Genomic DNA, 24,613 nt, shown 5'->3' with positions numbered 1-24,613 from the left:
CATCTGAGGAGAAATTAAAAAGACTGGGGCTGTTCCGCTTAGAAAAGGGATGATTAAGGGAGGATCTGACAGAAGTCCGTAAAATCATCAATGGTGTGGAGAAAGTGAATAGGGATGTGTTATTCACTCCTTCACATAACACAAAACCAGGGATCCGTTTAAATTAATAGGCAGCAAGTTTAAAACAAATAGAAGGAAGTACTTCTTCACATAACAGCCACTCAACCTGTGGAACTCATTGGCAGGGAATGATGTGAAGGCCAAAGTATAACTTGGTTCTAAAAAGAATTGGAGGATAGGTCCATCAGTGGCTATTAGCCAAGATGGTCAGGGATGCAACCCCATTCTCTGGGTATCCCTAAGCTGGGGCTGGATGACTGGGGATGGATCACTAGATAGATTGCCCTCTTCTGTTCATTCCCTCTGAAGTATTTGACACCAATCACTGTCAGAAGACAGGAGATTGAGCTAGCTGAACCATTGGTCTGACCCTGTTGATCAGTATTTGTATACTTAGGGTTCTTCCATTACATCAAATGACTTATATACATGAGGGATGAGAGCTCTACTTTTTCAAGAATAGTACCCTCAGTTTGTTTTGGAAACTTATATTACTTACTTATTATAACATTCTGTGCTATTTATTCCAAAGCTGCCCAAAAATGTCATGTTCTTCAGAGACCGTGAATAAAAAAGAATTATGAAAACATACACATACTGTCTGTTTTATTGTAACAAGGATTTGGAGTAATTTCTTTGCGTTTTCAGAACTAAATTGCAGTATAATATACAATAACTTAACATCTGAGGAAAGAACTGAGTCTTGTAGATGCTTTAAGCTAAAACTAGAAGCATTGTTGCCCTCAGAGCTACGGAACTTGTTTCTGAAGATGTTATCTTGTTGATGCATGATGGAAATCTATTCTGTCTACAGTATCTATCAGCACTTCACTCATCACAATGGTATCTGAACATGTACCAAAATTACATAAAGTCCAGATGGGTAGTCTATATAGAAGTCTACATGCAATTTTGTAATTTTAGATAAATAAAATAACCAATAAAATACAGTTTGGCCTTCAAATAATTTGTATGTTCTTTTAAAGATTTTTTTTTTTAATTTCTCAACCAATTTTTTTTAAATAAAAAGCCTATTCTTTCCTGAGATAAGTATGAATGTCTAGCTGAACAAAACAACATCATTACATATAACAATTAAAGAATCACAGCCCAGCCAGGTTATCCTGTTTTATGCAACCTGGTGAAAATGTAGAGAGGATTTATATTCTGGCATGTTTTCAGTTAAAATTTATCATTGTCACTGGAGCTAGGACACTGTATTCTACACTTTGGATAAAAACATCCGCTTCTTTTCTTTTAACATCATAGGAAAATATTGTCAGCAATGAACCCTGCATTGATTTGTCATGCATTCCGTCAAAATTGCACATTTTGCTGAGGGTTAGTTTCCTGGTTTAAGATAAACACCCCAGTTAGATTCAAGTTTAGCAAACGATTATTTGGGAATATACAGTAGGTCAAGCAGATTACTTTTATCTGTCATGTGCAAATTGTATTTGAGTGTATTAGATACTCGTTGTGAGCTTGCTAGGCACAGCACACCAGAAGAGGACTAGTATGAGAAACACAAACCTCTTGGCCTAAATCTTGTTAATCTGGATGGATATAACAGTATAGCCTCCTGTTCTAAAAACAAGTTTAAAATAAACTACAGTAAATGACTGATTATGAATCTTTGTTTACCAGGCAAAACACTTGCTTTTCTGAGGAATGTCATTTAAGGGGTAAGAAAACAGAAGAAGGAATTTAAGCAACAAGCTACTTTTAATCCTATCTAAATGTTTGGAACAAGGATTACAACCGGCAAATGTCTGGGCTAGGAGTTGAACATGTATGTGCCTGTCACCACCAGTGGGCCGTACTACAGCCTGAGTCCTACAGCATAATCTAGGTATTAGCTTAAAATAATGATAAATAAAGTAGTTCTGTTTTTCACTAGCTGGAAACATTCCCACTGAAGTCAATAGAAGCAGGGTTTTAAGTAAGGAGGAACACAGCTCCCTTTCAGGTTGGTGAAATGAGGACTTGCCCAGCAGGGGAATCTAAAGTCGAAGAAGCTAGTGACTGATTGAGGAATTTCTGGGGCTCTGATCCTTTCCTGCTACTAAACAGAGCAGCAACAGTACCTGCCAGGGCCGGCGCTTCCACTAGGCGACACTAGGCGGTTATCTAGGGCAGCAGGATTTGGGGGGTGGCATTTTGCCGTCCTCGGCAGCAATTCGGTAGCGGGGGGTCCTTCCGCTCTGCATCTTCCGGGCGCTTCAGCGGCGGGTCCTTCACTCGCTCCGGGACCCGCCGCCGAAGCGCCCCGAAGACGCGGAGCGGAAGGACCCCTTCCACCGAATGCTCTGAGGAGGAGCACTGCTGCCTAGGGCTGCAAAAACCCTGGCGCCGCTCCTGGTATCTGCTGGGAGAAGAGATGTCCCAACTTGAAGTCTTCCTACCCTTCCTCTTTTCAGATAGTAATATTTGTCCTCTAGCAAGCCCTCATTCTCTTAAGGAAGTAAACTCAATCCTACCAGCTTCCCTTATGCTGAACCTCTTTCTAGGAATTTTTAAGAAGATATTTAAACTGCAGAAAATTGCATTGGGTTTTCCAAAATTTAAGGAAGAAAAAACCTTGGGTCCGAGTTTTTAATTTATTTTTACATCAATACAGATTCTCCAACTTGCCCAAGTCAAAACAACAATATTGGGTAGGATTTTCAAAAGCACTCAGCACTGGCCTAACTCTGCTCCCATTGACTTTAGTGGGAAAGGAGTTAGGCCAACGCTGAAGGCTTTTGAAAATCCCACTCAGTGTTTTTAGGAAAAAGGATGGGCAAATATTAGGGATGTGCACCTACCCAGCTCCACACACTGCCCACACGCATGCACACTGTTGCTTGGTTGGCTAAGGGTCTGCTTGTGGACATGTACGTCTTACAGATACATTTCTCCTCTTCTCTTCTCTCTTCTCCGTGCTCTCTTCCTCCTGCTGCAGCCTGTCTCCACAGCATGATGTCACATTGAGATTTATAATAACAGACACCAAAGTTGGTGAGCGTGAGCACTCCCTCCTATTCTGATGCAGTCTAACCCCTGACAATGAATAGGAATGTTGCCTGAATAGGGAGTGCAGGATAGGTCTTGTATGTGTCCTGCCCCCATAGAACATTAAACAGATTTATTTATGTATTTATGTATTTATTTTATTTTGACAAGACCATTTGTTCAGCACTGAAATGGTTTATACAGAATGATTGCTCAGGACACAAATCGTATCCCTTTTTCTGACTTTGATGTTGTGTCCCTTTATAAATTCACTTTCTTAGAATGAACTGACCTGCAATAACAACCAGAATCTGTTGATCATAGGGTTTTAGAATTAAAAAAATAAGTTGAATAGTTTCCTACAGTTGCGTTAAGAAGCTAGAGACTAAGAAATTATCTGGGGATATGTGATAGTAGATTTTTGAAACTGTGTGTAATTGGCATCTGAGATTAGAACCTGGCTGTCTCAAGCTTTCTGTATTCTTTTCCACCTGCATGTTATCAGTGTCCAATGGAAGCTCTCCCTCTTTTTAGTATAGAGAGTCCCTTTATCATCTTCAACCCTTCTCTTCTTCAACTATAATCTGATTTTACTGGCTCTCCTGAGTTCTGATAACATGTCATCCCATTATATTTTTAACTTTTCTTTCAGACCATTTACTTTATTCCATCATCCAAATCTTGATATTGCTCCTTTGACTGTTTCTTATTCCAATTTGTATCAGACATTGATTTTCTTTTAAATTGTTGGCTATTATCTGCTTTATTTTGAAAGGGAAAAAAAGCCTCTCATTTTTATTCTGTCTTGCTCTCCTGTCAAGAGAGCTACAACTGTGAATCTCAGTACTCTACTGCCCTCTCTATGCCCCCAATTCAGCAAATCACTTAAGTATATGCTTAAACATGAGCTTAAGCCCCTTTGAAATCAAAGTTAAGTTAAGCATGTGACTAAGTGCTTTGCTGAATAGGAATGAATTTAAGCATATGCTTAAAGTTAGCTACATGCTTAAATACCTTGTGGAATTGGGGCCTAAGCAGGAAAGGAAAAAGAACATTTTAGTTGTCAGAACATTCTATGATAACAATGGTCAATCCTTGTATTACATTAGTTACTTAAAACAAGAATCCATTTAACTAAAATAAGATTTACTCAATGGTTTTATTTTAAGGATAATCTGGTCAACTAAATTAAATATTTGTTATCTAGGTACTTGTATTGTCCTCCATTTCTCAGGTACTCAAAACTCCCATTGACATCAATGAGTTTTCAGTATGTCCCAGTATTGCAGGATCAAACTCTAATGTAAAAGATAGATAATGTAAATATTGGGTTGTCAATGCAAAAATTGACTTCCACAGATAGGGAATGTAGGATTGGTTTCTTAGTTTAATTAAATTAGTTATCACAAGTAAATAGCAGAGCCCCCAAGGCTCTGTCCTAGGACCAGTGCTATTCAACTTATTCATAAATTATCTGGAAAAGGGGGTAAAAATTGAGGTGGCAAAGTTTGCAGACAATACTAAATTACTCAAGATAGTTAAATCCAAAGCTGACTGCAAAGAGTTACAAAGGGATCTCATTAACCTGGGTGACTGGGCAACAAAATGGCAGATGAAATTCAGTGTTGATAAGTGCAAAGTAATGCACCATGGAAAAAATTATCCCAACACTACATACAAAATGATGGCATCTAAATTGCCTGTTACCACTCAAGAAAGAGATCTTGGAGTCATAGTGACTAGTGCAGTAAAAACCTCGGCTCAATGTGCAGCAGCAGTCAAAAAAGCTAACAATGTTAGGAAACATTAGGAAAGGGATGAATAATAAGACAGAAAATATCATAATGCCACTATATAAATCCATGGTCCATCCACCTCTAGAATACTACATGCAATTTTTGTCATAGACGACTTATGCCTCCCCATACTGGGGTCAGGCATAATCTAAAAGAGAGGTAGCCTGGCTGGGGGGGAGGTGGTGGTGGTGGTGGTGGGGGTGGTGGCAGGCCACACCTCTCTTATTCCCGGGCCTGACTGCTGGGGACAGGGGCCGAGCGAGCCGGAAACTTGCCGGGTGGGAGGGGGGAATCTGGCTCACTCAGGCCATCTCCAGCAGCTGGGTCTGGGCAGGGGGTGGCCAACTGCCACCACCACCTCCCTTGCCACTCTCTCTGATAGCCACTGCACTGCACAGAGCAGCAACCCGGAGCAGCTCGTGTGAGAAATGGCTGGTCCCATTCCTTCCGCTCCCCATCTGGGCCCAGCTTAGATACGTTCATGGAGGATAGGTCCTTCAGTGAGTATTAGCAAAGATATGTGTTTTTAGAAAAGATGCTTAAAATGGAAGCACATATTAGTAAAAATGGAATCATAGAATATCAGGGTTGGAAGGGACCTCAGGAGGTCATCTTGTCCAATCCCCTGCTCAAAGCAGGACCAATCCCCAACTAAATCAACATCTGGGTGTCCCTACGTCTCTAATTGCAAGAAGCAGGACTGAACAGTAGGGAACAGGACTGACTGATCACTGGATAATTGCTCTGTTCTATTTATCTGTTTGAAGATCTGACACTGGCCAATGCCAGAAGATGGGATTCTGGGCTAGATGGGCCACTGATTTGTGGCCATTCTTATGTTGAACTTGGAGTTAGAAACAAATTGGTGTCATTTTAGCACATTTGCAGTTATGCATATCACATATGGTACTATGCATTTTATCACAGTTATAAATGACGTTTCCTTTCTGACATTTCAATATACAAATATTTTTATGGTTCTCAAACTGCATTTTAAATTAGTTCTATTCTTCTTGCCTAGATTTGGATTCTACATGGATAAGCAATGTAAAATTACTGAAACAATAAAAATGAAACAGCGTTTGAACTTGAAAACAAATGTTTATGTATAGTGTGAGACAAGATCTCTAGAACGCACACTGGATGAAGTTCATTTTGTTTCAGAAATAATCTGCTAATATTATTGTTTCTGTTTAAACTTCCTGAGAAAGAGGATAGGTGGGGCACATCATAAAGAGAGCAGTGAATCAGAGAACATGGAAAAAGGGCAGTTAGCGTATTGTACAGTTTCTTAGTTTGAGGCTGGTTAGAAAGATTGTTTTGCTAAGTTTGATCTGGGATTTTACTGTTGTTTTTTATCTCTCATAGTACATCATGTGTTTGAGTTACTCCGGTTTATTTTTATTTAATTTTAAATAGGTGAGTTTTCTAGCTTAAAGGAAGGAGAAGAGAATTCATATCATGTGCTTCAAATTAGTCACAGCACATAAGTCCTTTCTGAGGCAGTTTTGTTTGAAATGCCATTTTGTCTGTACTGTTAAAATGCATTAGAATACTGAGTATTATTGTCTAATGTCTGAATTGTAGCCATTCCTTGTGCAGGTGCATAAGGGACGGGGCATGAGGAGCTTCCCATTTTAATCATTCAAAGACTCATAGACTTTACGGCCAGAAGGGACCATCATGATCATCTAGACTGACCACCTGACATTACAGGCCACAGAACCTCACTCACCCTCTCCTGTAGTAGACAGTAACTCAGCCAGAGGTTATGTAACATCCTCAATCATGATTTAAAAACTTCAAGTTACAGAGAATCCACCATTTACAATAGTTTCAACCTGAAAGTGACCAGTGCCCCATGCTGCAGAGGAAGGCAAAATACCCCCAGGGTCTCTGCCAATCTGACTCAGGGGGAAATTCCTTCCCACCTCCAAATATGGCAGTCAGCTGGACCCTGAATATTTTGGCAAGACCCAACAGGGTACAGCCACAGTTGCTCATTTGAGTACAAAGACTGCTCTTGATTAATAGTATTTGGCTCTGTGACAAAGGGCTCTGTGACTCCTTCCCATACATTCAACCATGTATCGCACGGGGTAGGGCATGAGCTTTGCACCACCTTAAAGGGTATGCTGTCTGAATTATACTGAAGAATATATATGATGACCTAGATTAGGTTACTTTAATCTGACCTAATCTTGAATTCAATGATTTTTGAAAAAACAAGCCTCTTATTTCAGTTCCTAAATATCGATTTAGGCACCTAATTATAGTCACCTGTTTTTAAAAATCTCAGTTGCAATCAGGGGCAGCTCTATGTTTTTTGCCACCCCAAGCACGGCAGTCAGGCGGCCTTCTGCTGCATACCTGCGGGAGGTCCGCGGTCTTGAGGATTCGGCGGCGTTTCTGCAGGTAATCTGCCAGTCCCGTGGCTTTGGCATACCAGCCGCTGAATTGCTGCTGAAACTGCAGGACCGGCAGACCTCCCGCAGGCACACCGCCGAAGGCCACCTGACTGCCGCCCTCACAGCGACCGGCAGGCCGCCTCCCACGGCTTGCCGCCCCAGGCACGCGCTTGCTGCGCTGGTGCCTGGAGCCGCCCCTGGTTGCAATCCTGACATAGTCCAAAAGGTTTTACCCTTTGTTTATACCAGCTTTATAAAGATCACTAAGGTGTAGGAGGCCTGATCCTGCTCACACTGAAGTCAATGGTAGTTTTGTCATTGATGTCCACATAAGTAGAATCAGACCCGAAAACTGATTGTTATAGGCATGTGCTATTCATTCAGTAAACAGGGCAGGAAGACAGCTCTTTCACAAATGTTAATAAACAGGTTCTGTAATATCTGATCATAATAGTTTCAAAGCAACATCAGCATTGCCTTTACAGTCTCATATTACAATAATTAGGGTTTCTAGGTTTTGTCATTTATTTTTGCAAATATTCGAGTAATATATTTCTTTAAGTTTAAATCTGCACATAATTTTCTTAAGCATGTTTTTATATTTCTTAATTCTCACTCCCCTATAATCACCAACATGGAATGTCCTGGATGTGACATCTAAATGAGAGTTATGGTCATGGAGGTGAGGAGCTGTGTAAATTTCCTTTTTTTTTTTAAAGTGTAAACTCCTGTTTACCAGCAAGTTAGAAATTTGGTACCTGTTTTTACGTAATTACTTGGAACTTAAAATGGAAGCCTTAGCCTTAGCCAAAATTTATTTTATCAATTTACATTTGTCATCTTGATTTTAATCAGATGTTATTTGGGAGGGAGGGTTTTATAGATTCACTTGCAATAATGCCACGTATTTTAGTTTTATACCATTTTGAAGCTATTGTCAATGCCTTTGAATTTATCAGATGAATACATGTATTCAACAAGAACAAAATGTGGCACTTGAGGAAAATGTATTCATAAAAAATTGATAAGCGGCGTTCTTAATGGCAAGCAACTTGAGAATTGCTGAGATCAGAGTATATTTTAGTCCATGTTAGTTGTATACGTGCCCACTGGGTAAATATGTTTGTAATGACTTTGTTTACTACATTGCATTTTTAAGATAACCTCAAATGGAGAAATGATTGAATGAAAGGTATCAAAATAGTCTTTTTAAAATTATTTTTAATTGTTTCAAATGAAGAAGTAGTCATTTTGTAGCCTGAATGTCAGAAACTTTTTTTGTTTTATTTTGACATTACTCCTAATTTTGGCGTGTGGATTTCAGCTCCGTGAAACTGAATACCACATCTTCTAAATACACAAATCAGTTTTGTCAGGAGGACTTTCATTAATCTATGTATTTTGAGTAGACGCTGATGAAGTAGTTCTAATATTTTAACCCTAAATTTTACAGATTTAAACCTATCTTCTGATTAGTCATATGTCTTTGTTATAAATCAAGATTACTTCACTGAGCACAGTTGGAACAAATACAACATTTCACTCAGAGCCAATTTGAATTTACAGAATGGAAAAGCACATGTGAATCTCTGCCATGTATACCACATAACATTGTTTTAGAAGCATTCAGAAGTATTGAGAGCCAAATTCTGCTGAATCCATTGCTCATTGATGTCAATAGTAAGTCTTCTTTGGGTCAGGCTTTCAATTATTGGGGTGTAATTGAGGAGAAATTTGGCCCTCAAAAAACTTACGTATTATATAGCTGTGTTGTATTGTAACTATGCTATAGAAATCCTATTTTAATTAGTTCATAAAGTATTTCATTAGAATTGTCTTGGTTCTTAACTCTTTAAATTAAGAATCATTAGGGTGGTAATTTATGGCAAATGCTTTCTCCGCTTAATCCTTGTCAGTGTCTTCTTGGTAGAAGTCCCCCAAATTAATCTCCTAATTGTTTCTACTGAAAAGTGGAGATACAGCAAGTTATTCTGTTGCTCTGGTAGATTTGTTCCTTCAGAATACAGGGAAGAAAGTGCCATTCACTTGTGGGCAACTTTAACGCCAGCCAGAAATACTAACAGTATTGCAGAGCGGTGTGTTCCATTCATTTTTTCCTAAAATACAAATAAATCTTTCAAAATGAGCCTACACTCTCTTTTATCAGTATAGTTTTCTGTGAATTGAGGCTTTTCAAACTTATTTACTTGATTAGTGTCAGGAGTAACAATAATCCATGTGTTTATGAAAATACTTAAAATGTGCAGTGAATTCTTCCTTTTTTCTCTCTATATTTGCATAGAATATAACACTATTTAGCATTTACATAATGACTTTTTAATTTCAAAGCATTTTACAAACATGAATTAATCTTTGTAACTTCCCAATTAGGGAGGAAAGTAATACCTGAATTTCCCAGATGGAGAAACTGAGTCAGATGTTAAGTGGATTGTCTAAAGAGTTGTAATTAGAATGAATGTGTTTTTTTATGCTCATCCCTATGCTCCGAGTTACTATGCTTATCCTCCATCTGTATTTGGCTCTACTTGTATGTGCATATGTTTACATTGAATATTTCTTCTAGCATCATTCTTTTCCATATGTAACTGATTGTTTTGCATTTTTTTAAATGATACAATTTTTGCTAATTTGAAGCAATCTTCCTCCTTAATATTGAACAGAATAAGTCTTTCAATTGTCCTCTATCAAGAAAAAAGAACTTCAGAAATACATAACCATCTAACAGTATATAGATGATGTTTGGCTGACAAGCTAATGTATGGGTAAAGGACATAATCTTTTTGACTATGTATGGGAAATCCACAGGTCTTAATTCCAAATATATTCTTTGCACTTTTTCTAGTAATATCATCATCAGTAGATCATACACAGGAAATGGCCTCCAAAACTCCAGAATCCACTTCTCAACTTTTGGCATTACTCCCAGCTCTCCAGTATAGGTCATGGGCAGAGACAATAGAAATTTACAGTTGCTAAAAGTTGTGGGTATAGGTTCCTCTAACAGTTCTTACCATATTTTTCTAGAAAGAAGTGTCAAAATCATAGTACCAGGATGACTCAATTAGATTTTTAATTATTGACCTTGGACCAAAGCTACAGTGTTAAGATCATGCATTAGCTTGATTCACAATAGATCTCCAACAGATAACAATGGGAATTTTACACAAAGATTGAGGGTAAATATGACCTTTATATAATAAAGATAATGACACATTTACTCATTTTTTGGGGTGGGGGAAACTGGAATTACCCCTATTGAAGTTAATTGAAAGAGACTTGTGGAACAAAGTGTTGAAATCAATAAAAAATACTTGTGAAGGTAGTATTCAACATGACTTAAAGGTGACAGAATGTAATCCTTCTTTAATAAAACTAATGCTGTATTCTGCATTTCTAATTGTAAAAAAACTTATGAAGGGCACTGCTAAGACCACTATTATTTCTGCCATTGTTTTCTATGGCTATTTGCAAGTTCAGTTATCCAATTTGCATGTATATTAGTTGTGCAGTCGCATGATTAACTTCTTTGGAAATTGGGTCCTTAAAATATAACCATTGGACATCAGAATCAAAACCCATTTTCTAAAAAAAAAATTCATTTGTATGAAAATGAAAGCTTTCTGTGGGATCTGAATCTATTATGGGGCTGGAATAGGATATTAAGTAAACTGGGGGGGGTTGACACCCCTAGTTCTAGCATCTAAAGTATCATTTCTAAAAATGGCGTATCTGGCCCTTTGGACTTTGCAGAAAACTTCACAATGCAAATCAGTGCAATGTTGTCTTCTTTAATCTGCAGACAACAGATGGAAATTATATTGCACCAAGAGACTTGTGAATTTTCTCTATATATCATAATAGTGTATCAGCCTTCAAGCTTACTTATGAACATTGTTAATTCACATAACAGGTACATGTTATCCAGCAGATACATATGTCCAGTGCAGACAGATACTGTGCTGTTTCATTTGTTTAAAAAGATATTCCATAGAAACTGCTGTCATTATGTACATGTTAAAGAACTGATAAAGGGCATGAAGCAGCAAGTTGGGACAGCTGGATTCAGTTCTGGTATTGATATATAAGACCCATGCAATTTTTTTAATCAAACAAAAAATTAACTGTACTAATTTAGTAGGTTCATGTTTAAACACACACACACACACACACACACACACACACACATTGCTATCCTAACCCTTTTTTTTTTTTTTACAGAATTAACTGGAATGTGGAGGAATTTGGTTTTTTTTTTTGTGGAGAAGAAGAAAGCTTTATAATATATTTTTCATTTTCCTCCAAAATCCATATAAAACATCAACAGATTTCCTATTTGTTAGTTATGGATAACCTTAACTAACTTTCTTCAAAACTGCAGCCACCACCTCTACTTATTGGCAGTTCCTTATAAAATACTTTAGTATGAAATCTGTGTCTCAGAAATATTTCTGTGCTGATTTGAAAGAAGGATTTTTTTCCCCTAGGGCAAAATTTTCATGCAGCCACAAACGAGCATCTCATTTTGCACCCTCATAAAAATGAGTGCTCACCTGTTTTCTGCAAGTGATTGGTTGTGCACCCACTTTTGCAGGTGCAGTTCAGAGTACATTTAGAAATGGAGGCTGTATAATTGCCTGATTTGCATGAACAAAGGCTAGTTTACACACCCAAATGCAGGATGTTGTGATTACTATACACATTCAGTGAGTGCACATCTGTCACATTGTACAAGGCTTTAAAAATTTGACCTTCAACACTGACACCTACTAGAGAGACAAGGTGGGTGAGGTAATGTCTTTTGTTGGGCCAATTTCTGTTGATGAAAGAGAAAAGCTTTTCAGCCACAGAGAGCTGTTCTTCCAGTCTGGGAAGGTTACTCAGAGTGTCACAGCTAAATACAAGGTGAAACAGATTGTTTAGTATACGTGGTTAGTTAACACATTCTAAAAGATCATTCAAGTTGAAGTGGTCTGTAAACAGCTCTGCAGTTATAGGGTTAGTGGTTACAGATTATTATTATAATAATATATAAATCCAGTGTGTTTATTAAGACCATGATTTTCAGTGTCTAGCAAAATTATGAATTTAAGCTCCAAAGCTTGTCTTTTGAAGGAGATATTGTGCAGGGGTCCGATGAGAATGAGAACTGAGAGATCAGATATTTGTGAAAAGTGTTCACACCTGGGGAATATGTCATTTTGTCTCTTATCATTTTTCTATGTGAGTTAATTCAAGAGCATAGTGATTATCTGGTGTCACCCATAGTTGTTACTGGGGCATAGAGTGCACTGGAGGAGATACACCACATGTAGCGGAAGCCATATATAGGATCCAGGGATCTGTTGTGGGAGGTTTTGATCATCGTAGCAGTGGAGATATGGCTGCAGGTTTTGCATCTCTTGTTATGTCAGGGCCTGGTGCCACTTTGAGTTGGTGTGTCCTGGCCTGTGGGGAGCTTGCTTCTGATAATGAGCTTGGCCTTCAGCAATAACTACCCATCCATCAGACTCTCTTTAGAATACTCCCACACCAGCATCAACTTCCTGGACATGATCAGCTTCAATAATGGAATCCTACAGACAACTATATACAAGAAACCCATGGATCAGCACCCTTACCTTCACAGATCCAGTAACCACCCCAAACATACCAAGAAATCTATCTACAGCCTGGCATTCAGATACCACAGAATATGCTCTGAGGAGAAAGTCCAGGATACACACCGTAACACGTTTAAAACCGCCTTCATAAAACAAAGACACTCCACCAGAGAAGTATCAGAGTAACAGCCGTGTTAGTCTGTATCCGCAAAAAGAAGAACAGGAGTACTTGTGGCACGAAAGCTTATGCTCTAATAAATTTGTTAGTCTCTAAGGTGCCACAAGTACTCCTGTTCACCAGAGAAGTAGATCACATCATGGAATGGGCTGCCCAAATACTCCAAGAGAACCTGCTTCAATATAGAAACTACCCGCCTCCTACACATCCTTATCACCCCACACTGGAACCCATATGGGTTATCATTAAACAGTTACAACTCATACTCTATGAAATAATTTTTTCCTGAACCCCCTTTTCTGGCCTTCAAACAACCCCCAACCTTGCCAAGCTCTTTATCGGAACAAGTTCCCCACAGACCAGAAATAGGAATTCAAACAGCATCAGACCTCTCCATAACAAATGCAAAACATATCTCCACTGCTATGGTGACCCCCACAACATAGCTTTCAAGATCCATGTGTATCTTTCCCAGACCTGAAGAAGAGTTCTATGAAGCTCAAAAGCTTGTTTCCAGTAAAAAAACAACAACAACAAAACGGATCCACCTTCTCTTTCTAATATCCTGGAACCCATACCACTACAACAACACTGCAAACTGACACAGACTGCCATGTAAACTTTTAAAAATGACATATTGTATTTATTAAAATATATGGCTGTTGTAAAATCTGAAAAGTCCCACTATATTTGGTTACAATAAGCACTGCTAATTCATGTTGATGTGAGACAGGGAAATAGAAAACAAGCAATAAAACAACATGAAAATAATAGTTTCTGTATGCTGAAACAAACTGTTGCTGCTAATTGGAGTTTTGCACCAAATTTAACCCACCATTGTAAAGGATCCATTCTTCTCCTTTTCTTACATGCCATTCTCATTAACTTCAATGGGATTTATGCTTGAGCTTCAAGGGGAAGACACAGATTACTCAAAATGTGCCTCAGCACCTCTGTGGGACTGATCCTGAGAATCCTTGTAAAAGCCAACATTTTACTGATTTTTATTTTGTGCAAGGACTGCTAACATCAGGCCCTATGTGAAAAATTGCATGTCAATGGCTAGTCATCATTTCTCCTCAATAGTTGGAGTTAAGGATTGGTTTCATTATCTGTTGTGTTTGAAGAAGATTAAACTCGTATATTCTTGAACCATGTTCATCTTTTCTCCTGGTAAATTGACAGAGAAATACATTTTATATTCCATATACAGCATCAGTTTTCAGTGTTTTAAATTTTTGTTTAACTACATTTTTATTTGTCACAAACCATTCAGGATGCTACTATTGAAGGGACAACATGCAGTACACCTTCTATTGTTCTTCCAGAGAATGCTGTAACGCCAGATGTAGAAATTGATAAAAATCTGGTTAACAGGTACTACATATAATACATGTGACATGAATAAGGACTGCAAAATGCATGCACGAAGTTTACATAAATTTGCTAATCTTCCAGATTAACATAATTTAAGTTTTGAGCAAACATGAGATTAAAACAACTATGAAAATAGATTTTTCACATAATTTGGACCCAGTTTAACAACTATTATTCATGGAAGCAGGCCTTCCTCATGTGAGTAACTCCAATGTAACCTTGTGAGTAAAGGTTGCTGCCTCTGTCCGTTTAGCATGTGATGGAGTGTCCTGGAACCCTCTGCCCTTGTGCAGTGCATGGAGGAACCTGTAACAAATGTGCAAAGACTATTCCTTCCACACACTTTACTCCATGCACAGTACCCCAAGCCCTTTGACCCTGCATCAGTGACCACCAGTGGAGCACAAGTTGGGCAGCTTGGGAAGGGGGAAGGCACAATTCTTCCCTGAGCTCCTCATAGGGCAGTATACCCCCTAGTCAGTTCAATGGCTAAATCCCACATTCTAGTCCATTAATTGTAGTTATGAGGTCAAATCCTGCTGATTTTACTCACACAAGTGAATATTGGTGTATGTAAGGTGTGGAGAATTTGGCCCAAAATGGAAATATGTTTTTTTTGTTAAAATCCTTAATATATATTGTTCCTTCTTCGTTAGCTTATACTCATGTAGCTTAATAAATGTGTACAGAATGCATAGTTTGAATCTGATTATTCCACTCCTTTTTTGTTACCCAACTAATTAGAATGCTGTTTTAAATTATGCCTGCTACTATTATATCCTAGTACCATGCAGAAAAGTTTATATATATTAGCAGTCATTCATATTAAATAGAATCTGTAACCTACTTTGCAAGAACTATGTATCGACACAATATTTTGTACTTAGAAAAATCAAGAACATTCAATTTATCTGAAGCTTAAATTAGTAAAGAATTCAAAACCAATAAATTAACTAAAAGAAGGAAGTACCAATTTAAGCAGAAGTTTTATTTATAGTATGTAAGAACAATAGAGTAACACGACTTAACTGTAATGGAAGGTAATTTCCAAAGGAAATCAAGTAAACTAAAAATGCTTTGCAACTTGTACTAACAGCCTTTGCAAATACTTTATTTAATTTAATCTTATATTTTGCATTTTATGTTTTCATGCATTGCTGAAAATGCTTATGATTTCTCTTGGCATATGTAGTTGATGACACATCCTGTTAGATGCACTCTTATTTCCAGTCTGTGTACAGTATCTTCAGTATTGAATAAATTATTAAAACTTACACCATTATAACTGTCAACATCAATAACTACTATTCTGTATCATTTCATTACCACATGCATTGTGGGAAAGCTTGTATCATTGTAGATTCCCCAGTGCAAGCCGTTATTTAGTAAACTTGTTTTGGCAATAAAGGAAATGCTCTTATTCCCAAAGAGTGGGAAATCTTCAGAATACTGGCAAAACCATTTGAGTTTTCTTTTAAAGAATTTGAGTTGGCTGGTAACCTGAGTGAGACCACGTTCATTTTAAAATAGCCATCAAACAGTTAACAAATGGTAATAGCTCTATGTAACAGCTCTTTGAATTAATGAAATGGAAGAGAGAAATTCCAGATTCTGGCCCCAGTTCAACACTTGTTCATGCTAAACTTTAAACACATTAATAATACCGTCACTATTCAGCAAAGCACTTACATCCCATTGACCTCAATGTGTAAGTACTATCTTAAAGTTAAGCACATGCTTAAATACTTTGTTGAACAGGGATAGGATTAGCAATATGATTAAAGTTAAGTATGTGTTTACATCTTTGCTGAATCAGGACCATTATTATCAGTCCTTTGAGCTACCCAGTTCTTCATCCTGATGTAGTTTAATATCTGTTTAAAATAATTGAATTTTTTTATCTCAGAGAAAACAAATAATCGTAACAAATTATCAGTTTACACACATTGGAAAGTATTTCTTGCCATGAACCACATTTACATCAGTCTTAGATCATGACACTGAACTTAAAAGGTGCAGCTTTTGTTGAAAAATAGTAGATACATTTATTAAATTCAAGGTTATCAGTAAAAGTCAAAACTTCCACCAGTTGAGAGTGATTTTTGCAATACACTGCTTCCTTGATTTCTCCCTTGTATCAGAGGAATCTCAGCAAAACAAGCTTTTTTTTTTTCTTTTTCTTTTTCTTTTTTTAGGGTCTAACCCAACTCCCATTGAAGTCAAAGGGAATCTTTTCATTCATTTTTAATTGGATGGTGCTTTAGTGAAAACAGCCAGCTATGTAAACACCTTTCAATAAAGCAAATTCAGAACTTTGAAAAAAGGATATTTGTCTGTCTTCTCCCAGATTTTGGAAAACTTAAAATGTCTAAAACATAAAATTTGCATAATTCACTTTTATGGAGAAACTAATACAAACCTTTATCAACTTGAGCATACTCTTTCTTTTCTTTTCTTTTCTTTTCATTCTCAGACAATAGTTAATTGGATATCAAATTGTGATTTTGGGGGAGAGGGAGAGTTAGTTATTTTTATATTGTGTTTTTCCAAAAGGCATACCAGTAAATTAGAAAATATGTTATTTTTGTAGAAACTTTGGTGTGTCAATGAATATATATGATAAAAGCATTATTTTAATTTCTTCCTTGTTGCTTACTGCTATGTTTTGTTTTGTTTTTTTCCCTAGACCTCATAGTCCTCATCTGAGACATTCTAACCGACACACTAGGACTTCTGTTAGTTCACTGACTTCAGTTGGTAAGAAATAGTTCTGATAATAATAGTGTTAATTAATGTTCATGTTTTTTCCCAAAAATAAAATTTGACATGTGCAAATAAGATTTAAATAGATCTCCACTGGAATAGCATAGTCTATTGACCTCAGTGGAAGCACACCAATATACATCAGTGGATAATCTGGCCCACAGAAATTAGAATGACTGTATAATGCCCTCTTCTGTACACACTGATGAAGTGGGTTTTAGCCCACAAAAGCTTATGCCCAAATAAATGTGTTAGTCTCTAAAGTGCCACAAGGGCTCCCCATTGTTTTTGCTGATACAGACTAACACGGCTACCACTCTGAAAACTGAGTATAATGTATGCACAGAAAATACTTGTCACCCTGAGTTTACAAGTGCTGAATAATACACAGAATACACACATGAGCAGAGCTAGGGAAATACATATCTTCTAAAAACAACAAAGAGTCTGGTGGCACCTTAAAGACTAACAGATTTATTTGGGCATAAGCTTTCGTGAGTAAAAACCTCACTTCTTCGGATGCATCCGAAGAAGTGAGGTTTTTACTCACGAAAGCTTATGCCCAAATAAATCTGTTAGTCTTTAAGGTGCCACCAGACTCTTTGTTGTTTTTGTAGATACAGACTAACACGGCTACCCCCTGATACTTTACATATCTTCTAGCACCTCAAAATACAGTAATAAAATAAAATAGAGCTTACTCCTTTTTTTATAAGGTTGGAGATATGTCTTCTTAGAAACTCCTGTTTTGTGAAAATTATTGTACAGTGGTTCTATTTTTTTCATTCCTTGTGCAGAATCAGATATCAAATTAAAAGAAAAAAACCTTCATGATCTGGTATCTGTCAAAATATTCAGGTCAATTAAGGTATCAGCTACTTAAACATTTAATGAAAATTAGCACGTTCTTTAGGGGAAGATTTTGATGCCCTTCCTCGCAATGAGTATCTTACTCCATGAAGAGTATCATTGACTTCAGTGTGGCTACTTATGGAATAATGTATTACTCAGTAGGAATAAAGGTGATATAATCTGACCATTATTATACATATATGCATTTGGAAAACTTCCCAAAGTTTGGAGATGAAATGCTGACCCTACTGAAGTTAGTGGCAAAACTCCCATTGACTTCAATAGAACCAGGATTTCATCCAATGTGTGTCTGTATCTGGATTGTTACTGCAGTCCCATCTTTAGTTACAGCATCCTTCCTTTGCCAGTACAAAATGTACGGAATTATAGGCATGATTGCACTAAAGTATGAAAAGATAAAGGAATAAACAGACATGAGCTACTACCTAAAGAAGGAAGGAAAGAAAAACAAACTTCAGAAGTCTAGACCCAATTACACAACAGGAAAAATGGTTCATGTAAAATTAAGTTTAGATATTGAAATACATTAGAAATGTTTCATTTCTTATTATACTTTAATAGTCAAGATTCTGGTTTGATGTTTTCATTTTATTTTATAGATTATATTAAAATGATGAGTATATGATTTCATTAATAAAAATCCTAGCAATTTATTTAGGCAGATTTGTTTTTCTAAAACTATATTTGGAGCTGTTTTTAAAATAGCATGGTATATGGTATGTGATGGCTCAAGACATGTGAAGTCAGACATAATCAAGTATGTGAGAAAACAAGCAAACTATGGCACTACTGAAATTAAACTTTAAAATGCCTAGAGATCTAAGTGGACTGGAAAACCCTGTACCATATTTAGACCTACATGCTAGCTAGATCAACAGCGGCACCCAAGTCATGCATGCACTGTGAGATGTCATTGTTTGGTGAGAAAATGAGAATGCTGAACTAAGAAACTGAGAATTGTTTGGTGAGAAGTCAGTTCCCTTAGACTCTTTTTAAAAGATAACTGAGGACCTGATCCATAGCACTTGAAGTCAATGGGAGTCTTTTCACTTACCATAATGGGCTTTGGATCAGGCCCACTGATGTGGATTTTTGACAAGACTCTTAGGGTAAAATGTTCAAAAGCACCTAAGTGACTTACCACTTAGTTCCAAAAGTGACTTAGGCTCCTAGATGCCTTAAATCACTTTTGAAAATGGGACTTAGGTTTCTAAGTTACCAAGTGGTTTTGAAAATTTAGTATGAAGCTACGGGAAAAGCGAGATTTTAAATAGAAGAAGAACAATTGTAGACCCTATTGATCAAATTTTCAAAACCAGCTTCTGGAATTACAATCACAGTTACAGATGGTCATATATTTGCACATGCAAAACTCTGGGCCCCAATCTGCAAACCTGCCAATAGAGCTACTCATGTGCTTAAGTTAAGTATGCACTTCCTTTGCCAAGGATGTTTGTGGGACTTTGTGCTTGAAAAATTTTACAGGCAGAAACTTTCACAAAAAATAGTTTGTAACAGAAATGCTGACAGTACTAGCTGACATAGGGATAGTGCCATGCTCATTTTTATAAATAAGGAAAATAAATCTTAGAAATAAATAAAAGGGTGGATGGTATATAGAAAACCAAATTTTATGTTAAGGCAGCTGTTTAAGGTGGTGATGAGCACCTTCACCTCCAGTGATTTCGTTTCGCAGGAGATCATCAGTATCTTTTAGGATTGGTCCCTGAATCTGGGGGCACTCCACCACTGGAAAGTGAAGTTAAATGTGATTGGTTAGTGAATATGAGTTGATAGCTCAATTATAGGTATATTTTAAACCATATGACACGTGCACATGATTTTTTAAAAATATGCAACAAATTATCTAGAGACAGGGTTATACTATACAGATCTAAGTCACATGCTTTGCTACTGAGACAATACAGGTCAGGTGATTGATCTGGTAAATGGCCAACTGCCAGATGTCAAAATCTCAGATGAAGATAAAAAGAAGAATCTTGAATTACTAGAAGAAGCAAAGAGAGTGAGTGAGAAGTTCCTAATGCGCAGAGGCAGAAAATCAAGAAGCAGTCTTCCAGAATCTCCCACAGGTAGGTGCAAGATGTGAAAATAACATACAACTTAGAAATCCAGAAGTTTGCAAATGTATAAGGCACATGTTCAACATGATCCATGCACATAGTTTGTTGTTATTAATGTTCCTGAGGATATTTCTCTCTGTCTTCAAAACTGAGTATAAGGCCTTTCTAGTCAGCTAATCTAGAGCTGGCACACATTTTTTGTGCAGAGAGTTTTCCCACTCAACATACAAAATTCTACATGGGAAGATGTCAATTTTGATTTGATTTTTTTCCCCACAGGAAATATATAAATAAAAATTTTGTTTTTCAATCCATAGTTCTAAACTAAATTAAAATTATGTTGACTTAAAAAGTTGTTTTATTTCATTTTTTGGTTTAAAAAATGAACATAATGACATTTTATGCTGGAATGTCAATTTGAAATGACACTTTTTTTCCAACTTAAAATTTTTTGAAAAACTGAAACAAAATGACACTTTAAAGGAAACAAAGTGAAAATTGTCATTTCATTTAGAAATGTCAATTTGAAACCAAACATTTTGTTTAGGATTGTTTGAAACTTTCTGGAAAAAACAAGATTTTTTTTTTTTCATTCAAAATTCCCGTAGGCAACATTTTTGTTTTCTGACCAACTGTAAGCTCAGTATGATTTTTTTCACTAGTTTACTTTGTGGGTTTATTATATATGTAAGATAATATTCCTGATACCCATTTTACCATCATTTTTTTTGGAATTGCTTGTCTTTTGGGGGAAGGGGTCATTGAAGCCAGAACCCATTATTGTTGTCATTATTTTAACTGTTTTTTCGTATCGGTCTGATGCTGCAAACAGGTGGGCACATGTAAGGGTATTGGTCTTAGAAAAATATGCGGTAGCACAATAGGACTAAGGTCAAATATTTTGTCACAAAATGTTCTCCAGGAGCCTTCAAACCCAACCAGTCTATGATCCACAAACTATTGCAAGATATAACTAGGAGTCGCAGAATCAGCTTGCTGCTTGCTTCCATTGTGGGTTCTGGCCCTTTTCAATTCACACTGTGTACAAATTCCCAAGTCCTCACTCCTGTACATCCATTTCCCTGTGTTGCAGTGCAGACAGCCCCTACAGATGATCCACAAATGCAGCCAAAATGCAGCATCAGAGGATCATATTTAGCCCATTCAGGAAGTAACATATTTGTTTCTCAATACAATTTGTTTATATTTTTAGAAACTACACTGCTACCTCAATATAACGTGACCTGATATAACACGAATTCTGCTATAACACGGTAAAGCAGCGCTCCGGGGGGGGCGTGGCTGTGCACTCCAGTGGATCAAAGCAAGTTCAATATAACGCGGTTTCACCTATAACACAGTAAGATTTTTTGGCTCCCGAGGACAGCGTTATATCGAGGTGGAGGTGTAGTTTCCATTTCCCCAAAACGTTTTTAGGAATCTGAAATAATTTGTTGAGATTTGGAAATGCTCTGGCCATGAACATTACCATCAGATGACTATGCTACCACTGTCTGTTGGGGTGTTTTAATCTGAGCAGGAAGCTTGGAAACCACAAGCTAAGTTTAAAAAAAAATTACCTAATGCTTTTTTTTTTTTTTCTGTTTTAATGAAGCTGTTTCCCCTACACTTAGTCCAAGAGTTTCACCTGTACCATCTCAGAGCAACTCTCTCACTCTTCCAGTCCCAACAGGTAAAGTTATCTGTAGATGTTCAAATTTAAACTATTTTACAAAGCCCGGGGGAAATGCACATTAGGCTACACTTCCATCCATTGAAAAGTAGCCAGGATTCATAAATTCACAAGTCTCTCTCCTTGAAAATGATGATGTTTGTGAATACCCACAATACATTAGTAAGTATGCAGTGTTGTTGTAGCCGTGTCAATCCCAGGATACTAGAGAGACAAAGTGGGTGGAGAGGCCAGCTTTCAAGTTCAGCCAGAGCTTTTCTTCAGGTGTGGGAAACTTACTCGGAGTGTCACAGCTAAATACAAGATGGAACAGATATATTAAGACAGTTATTTTGTGCTTATTCCTAGGTTATATGTCCTGTATTTTATTGTCCTTCTCAACTGTGAAGCTTTGCTATAATAATTAATGTTCTATTCCTATTGCAGTAGAATGGGCATTTGTCTATTATTATTATTATTATTGTTTTATTTATTTCCACTTTAAGATACAACTTTATGAATTCTAATATCTAAGTGGGAAATTTTCAGTGTTGTGCCTTGAAACTCTCCACCTCAATTATCTTGGGGGTGGGTGGGTCTGGATGTTGTTGAAATATAATAAACAAAAAATAAAAGATTGGGAGATTCTCTGATCATATATTTTTTACTATTCTAGGGTCTGATGTATGTACAGCCACGGGTGTTGGGTCAGTGTCTCCACTGCAGGTAAGACTGAGTTACAGGTGCTGGCTGTGGTATACTGTAATTACAATAATACCACTTTACACTGTCCTATTACTCTCTAAGAATAATGTGATGCTTTTAGTAGCAGTCTCTATACCAAAAGTAGCAAAAGTTAGGGCTAAAGATACATCTTTTATTTAGGTTATGGTAAGCTTAATGAGCTGACTTTGAAAGCCAGTTACACACAGCATAATGACAGTTCTCTGAAACATCATGGAGAGCCACTGGAAGTTTAGAAAAGATCTAATGTGTTCCTGATTTAGAAAAAAGGACAGAGGCATAATCTTGTCAGTTACCAGTCCATAAATCTAATTTCTTCTTCAAGTAAAGTAATGCAACAAATATTAAGAGATTAAAATATCATCCCTGAACATCTAGCAGACAGCAGAATTAAATGCAATAGGTGTCGTGTGTCTGTCAAAAAAAAAAAAAAAAAAAAGTCTTGCAAGACAAATGACTTATTTTTTTGCTAGAATAGCAAAATTATAAAAGAGGATGAAGGGCAAGCAGCAGAAGTAAGCATTTGATACAGTGTCTTACAAACTCTTACCCTTGAAATTAAACTCAGGTTGGCTCAGATAAGAATACTGTTGTGTGGCTTTGAAAGATTGTAATCAAAGTGAAATGAGATACAGCACTGAATTGAGAGGCCAGGAGGGGTCTACTGCAGTACTGGAGGGAAAAATTGCTTCCAGCCTTAGGATCTAATCGTGTGAACATTTATGTTCCTGTTTATACACATGAGTAGTTCCATTGATTTTAACTGAGCTACTTATGTGAGGAAAAATTAGAATATATGTGACTTGAGTGTTGCAGAATCAGGGTCATAGTTAACATTTAGAACCATATTGTAACCCAACCTACTGCAGCCATGCAAGGAATAAAAGGAAATAAGATTCCCACCTCCGCACATACACATGACCCTGCACATCTGCATTCGTGTTCCCTGCATCTCAGCATTAGTGCTCCTTACCACAGTAGAGAGAGGATGGGGTGCATGCCCCATACTTCCTCCATCCCTTCTCTCCTACAGGCATGTGAGTAAGGAATAGGCAGATCCCTGGTTCTGACCCCCAATACACAGGCCACAGCAGAGCTGGCAGATTCTGGGAGGGGTGGGGAAGTAATGTGCACCTAGTAAAGGAGGGTGCAAATCATTTCTTCCTGTGAACAATAGGTGAGTAAGGAAGAATCTGTGTTTACTGTGACAGTTTCTTCTCATGCATAAACTAGAGCATTGGGCAAAGGCCCAGTCTAGCCTTTTGCAATCAGAAGGCAAGAGTAAACACCATGTTAAAGAAATTTTCCAATAATATTAAATTAGGCGGAGTTACAATTATCAGTAAACAGAGAAATAACAGAGATTAGAAACACGGGGAGAAAATGAGATAATGTGATTTAACTTTGGAAATATGAAGGCTCATATATTGGGGGGGGAATAATGGAAAGTTATCATGCTGCGAGATGTAGGGGTAAATGCATATAAGCACTTTGATATCCTCAGATAAAATAATAGTAATAAAAATGATGATGGTAATCAATTAAAAATGTAATAACAATAATATGTCATTTCAAAGAAGCAAATGGCAGTGAATGGGGAAGTGGACCTTCACAATTAAATACCCCACTCCGCTCACTCTGTTTCCTTATTTTGTGTGTGTGTCATAGGTACTTTTCAAACACATAAAGAAGTCTGCCCCTTAAAGCGTGCTATTAAACCAGACATGGTTTAACTGGTTAAACTTGTTTAGGCTCTCCTTACAAAGAGCTCCAACAAATTTCTTGTGAAAATATCATTCATTGTAAACCAGATAGTTTGACATGCCAATAATATTTCTTCTCTTCAGTGTAAGTTACTTGTTTGACACATTTATGGACCTCATCCTGCAGCCCTTACTCAGGAAAATCTTACACTGAAGTCAATAGGGAGTTTTGCCTGATGTAATTTTGCCTAGCTGCATTGGACCCTGGAAGTGGGGGTGT

At 37.2% G+C, this 24,613-nt stretch overlaps 1 protein-coding gene across 7 annotated transcripts in view; it reads left to right on the top strand.

Annotated features, from left to right (window-relative positions):
- Nucleotides 1-24,613, top strand: part of IRAG1 (inositol 1,4,5-triphosphate receptor associated 1) — a 129,958-nt gene that overhangs the window by 61,142 nt on the left and 44,203 nt on the right. For 4 of the 7 annotated variants that reach the window (XM_054027393.1, XM_054027396.1, XM_054027392.1 and 1 more), the window contains 5 exons: nucleotides 14,394-14,494; nucleotides 17,181-17,251; nucleotides 20,050-20,223; nucleotides 21,830-21,907; nucleotides 22,563-22,612. In XM_054027393.1, coding sequence (XP_053883368.1) covers nucleotides 14,394-14,494; nucleotides 17,181-17,251; nucleotides 20,050-20,223; nucleotides 21,830-21,907; nucleotides 22,563-22,612 — 474 coding nt within the window. The remainder of the gene's footprint in view (nucleotides 1-14,393; nucleotides 14,495-17,180; nucleotides 17,252-20,049; nucleotides 20,224-21,829; nucleotides 21,908-22,562; nucleotides 22,613-24,613) is intronic. The other 3 variants (XM_054027395.1, XM_054027394.1, XM_054027398.1) reach the window with 3 other exon arrangements.

This window comes from Malaclemys terrapin, chromosome 4 (assembly GCF_027887155.1).
Source record: "Malaclemys terrapin pileata isolate rMalTer1 chromosome 4, rMalTer1.hap1, whole genome shotgun sequence".
Taxonomy (NCBI): Eukaryota; Metazoa; Chordata; order Testudines; family Emydidae; genus Malaclemys; species Malaclemys terrapin.
This window is presented reverse-complemented; position numbering and strand designations above follow the sequence as displayed.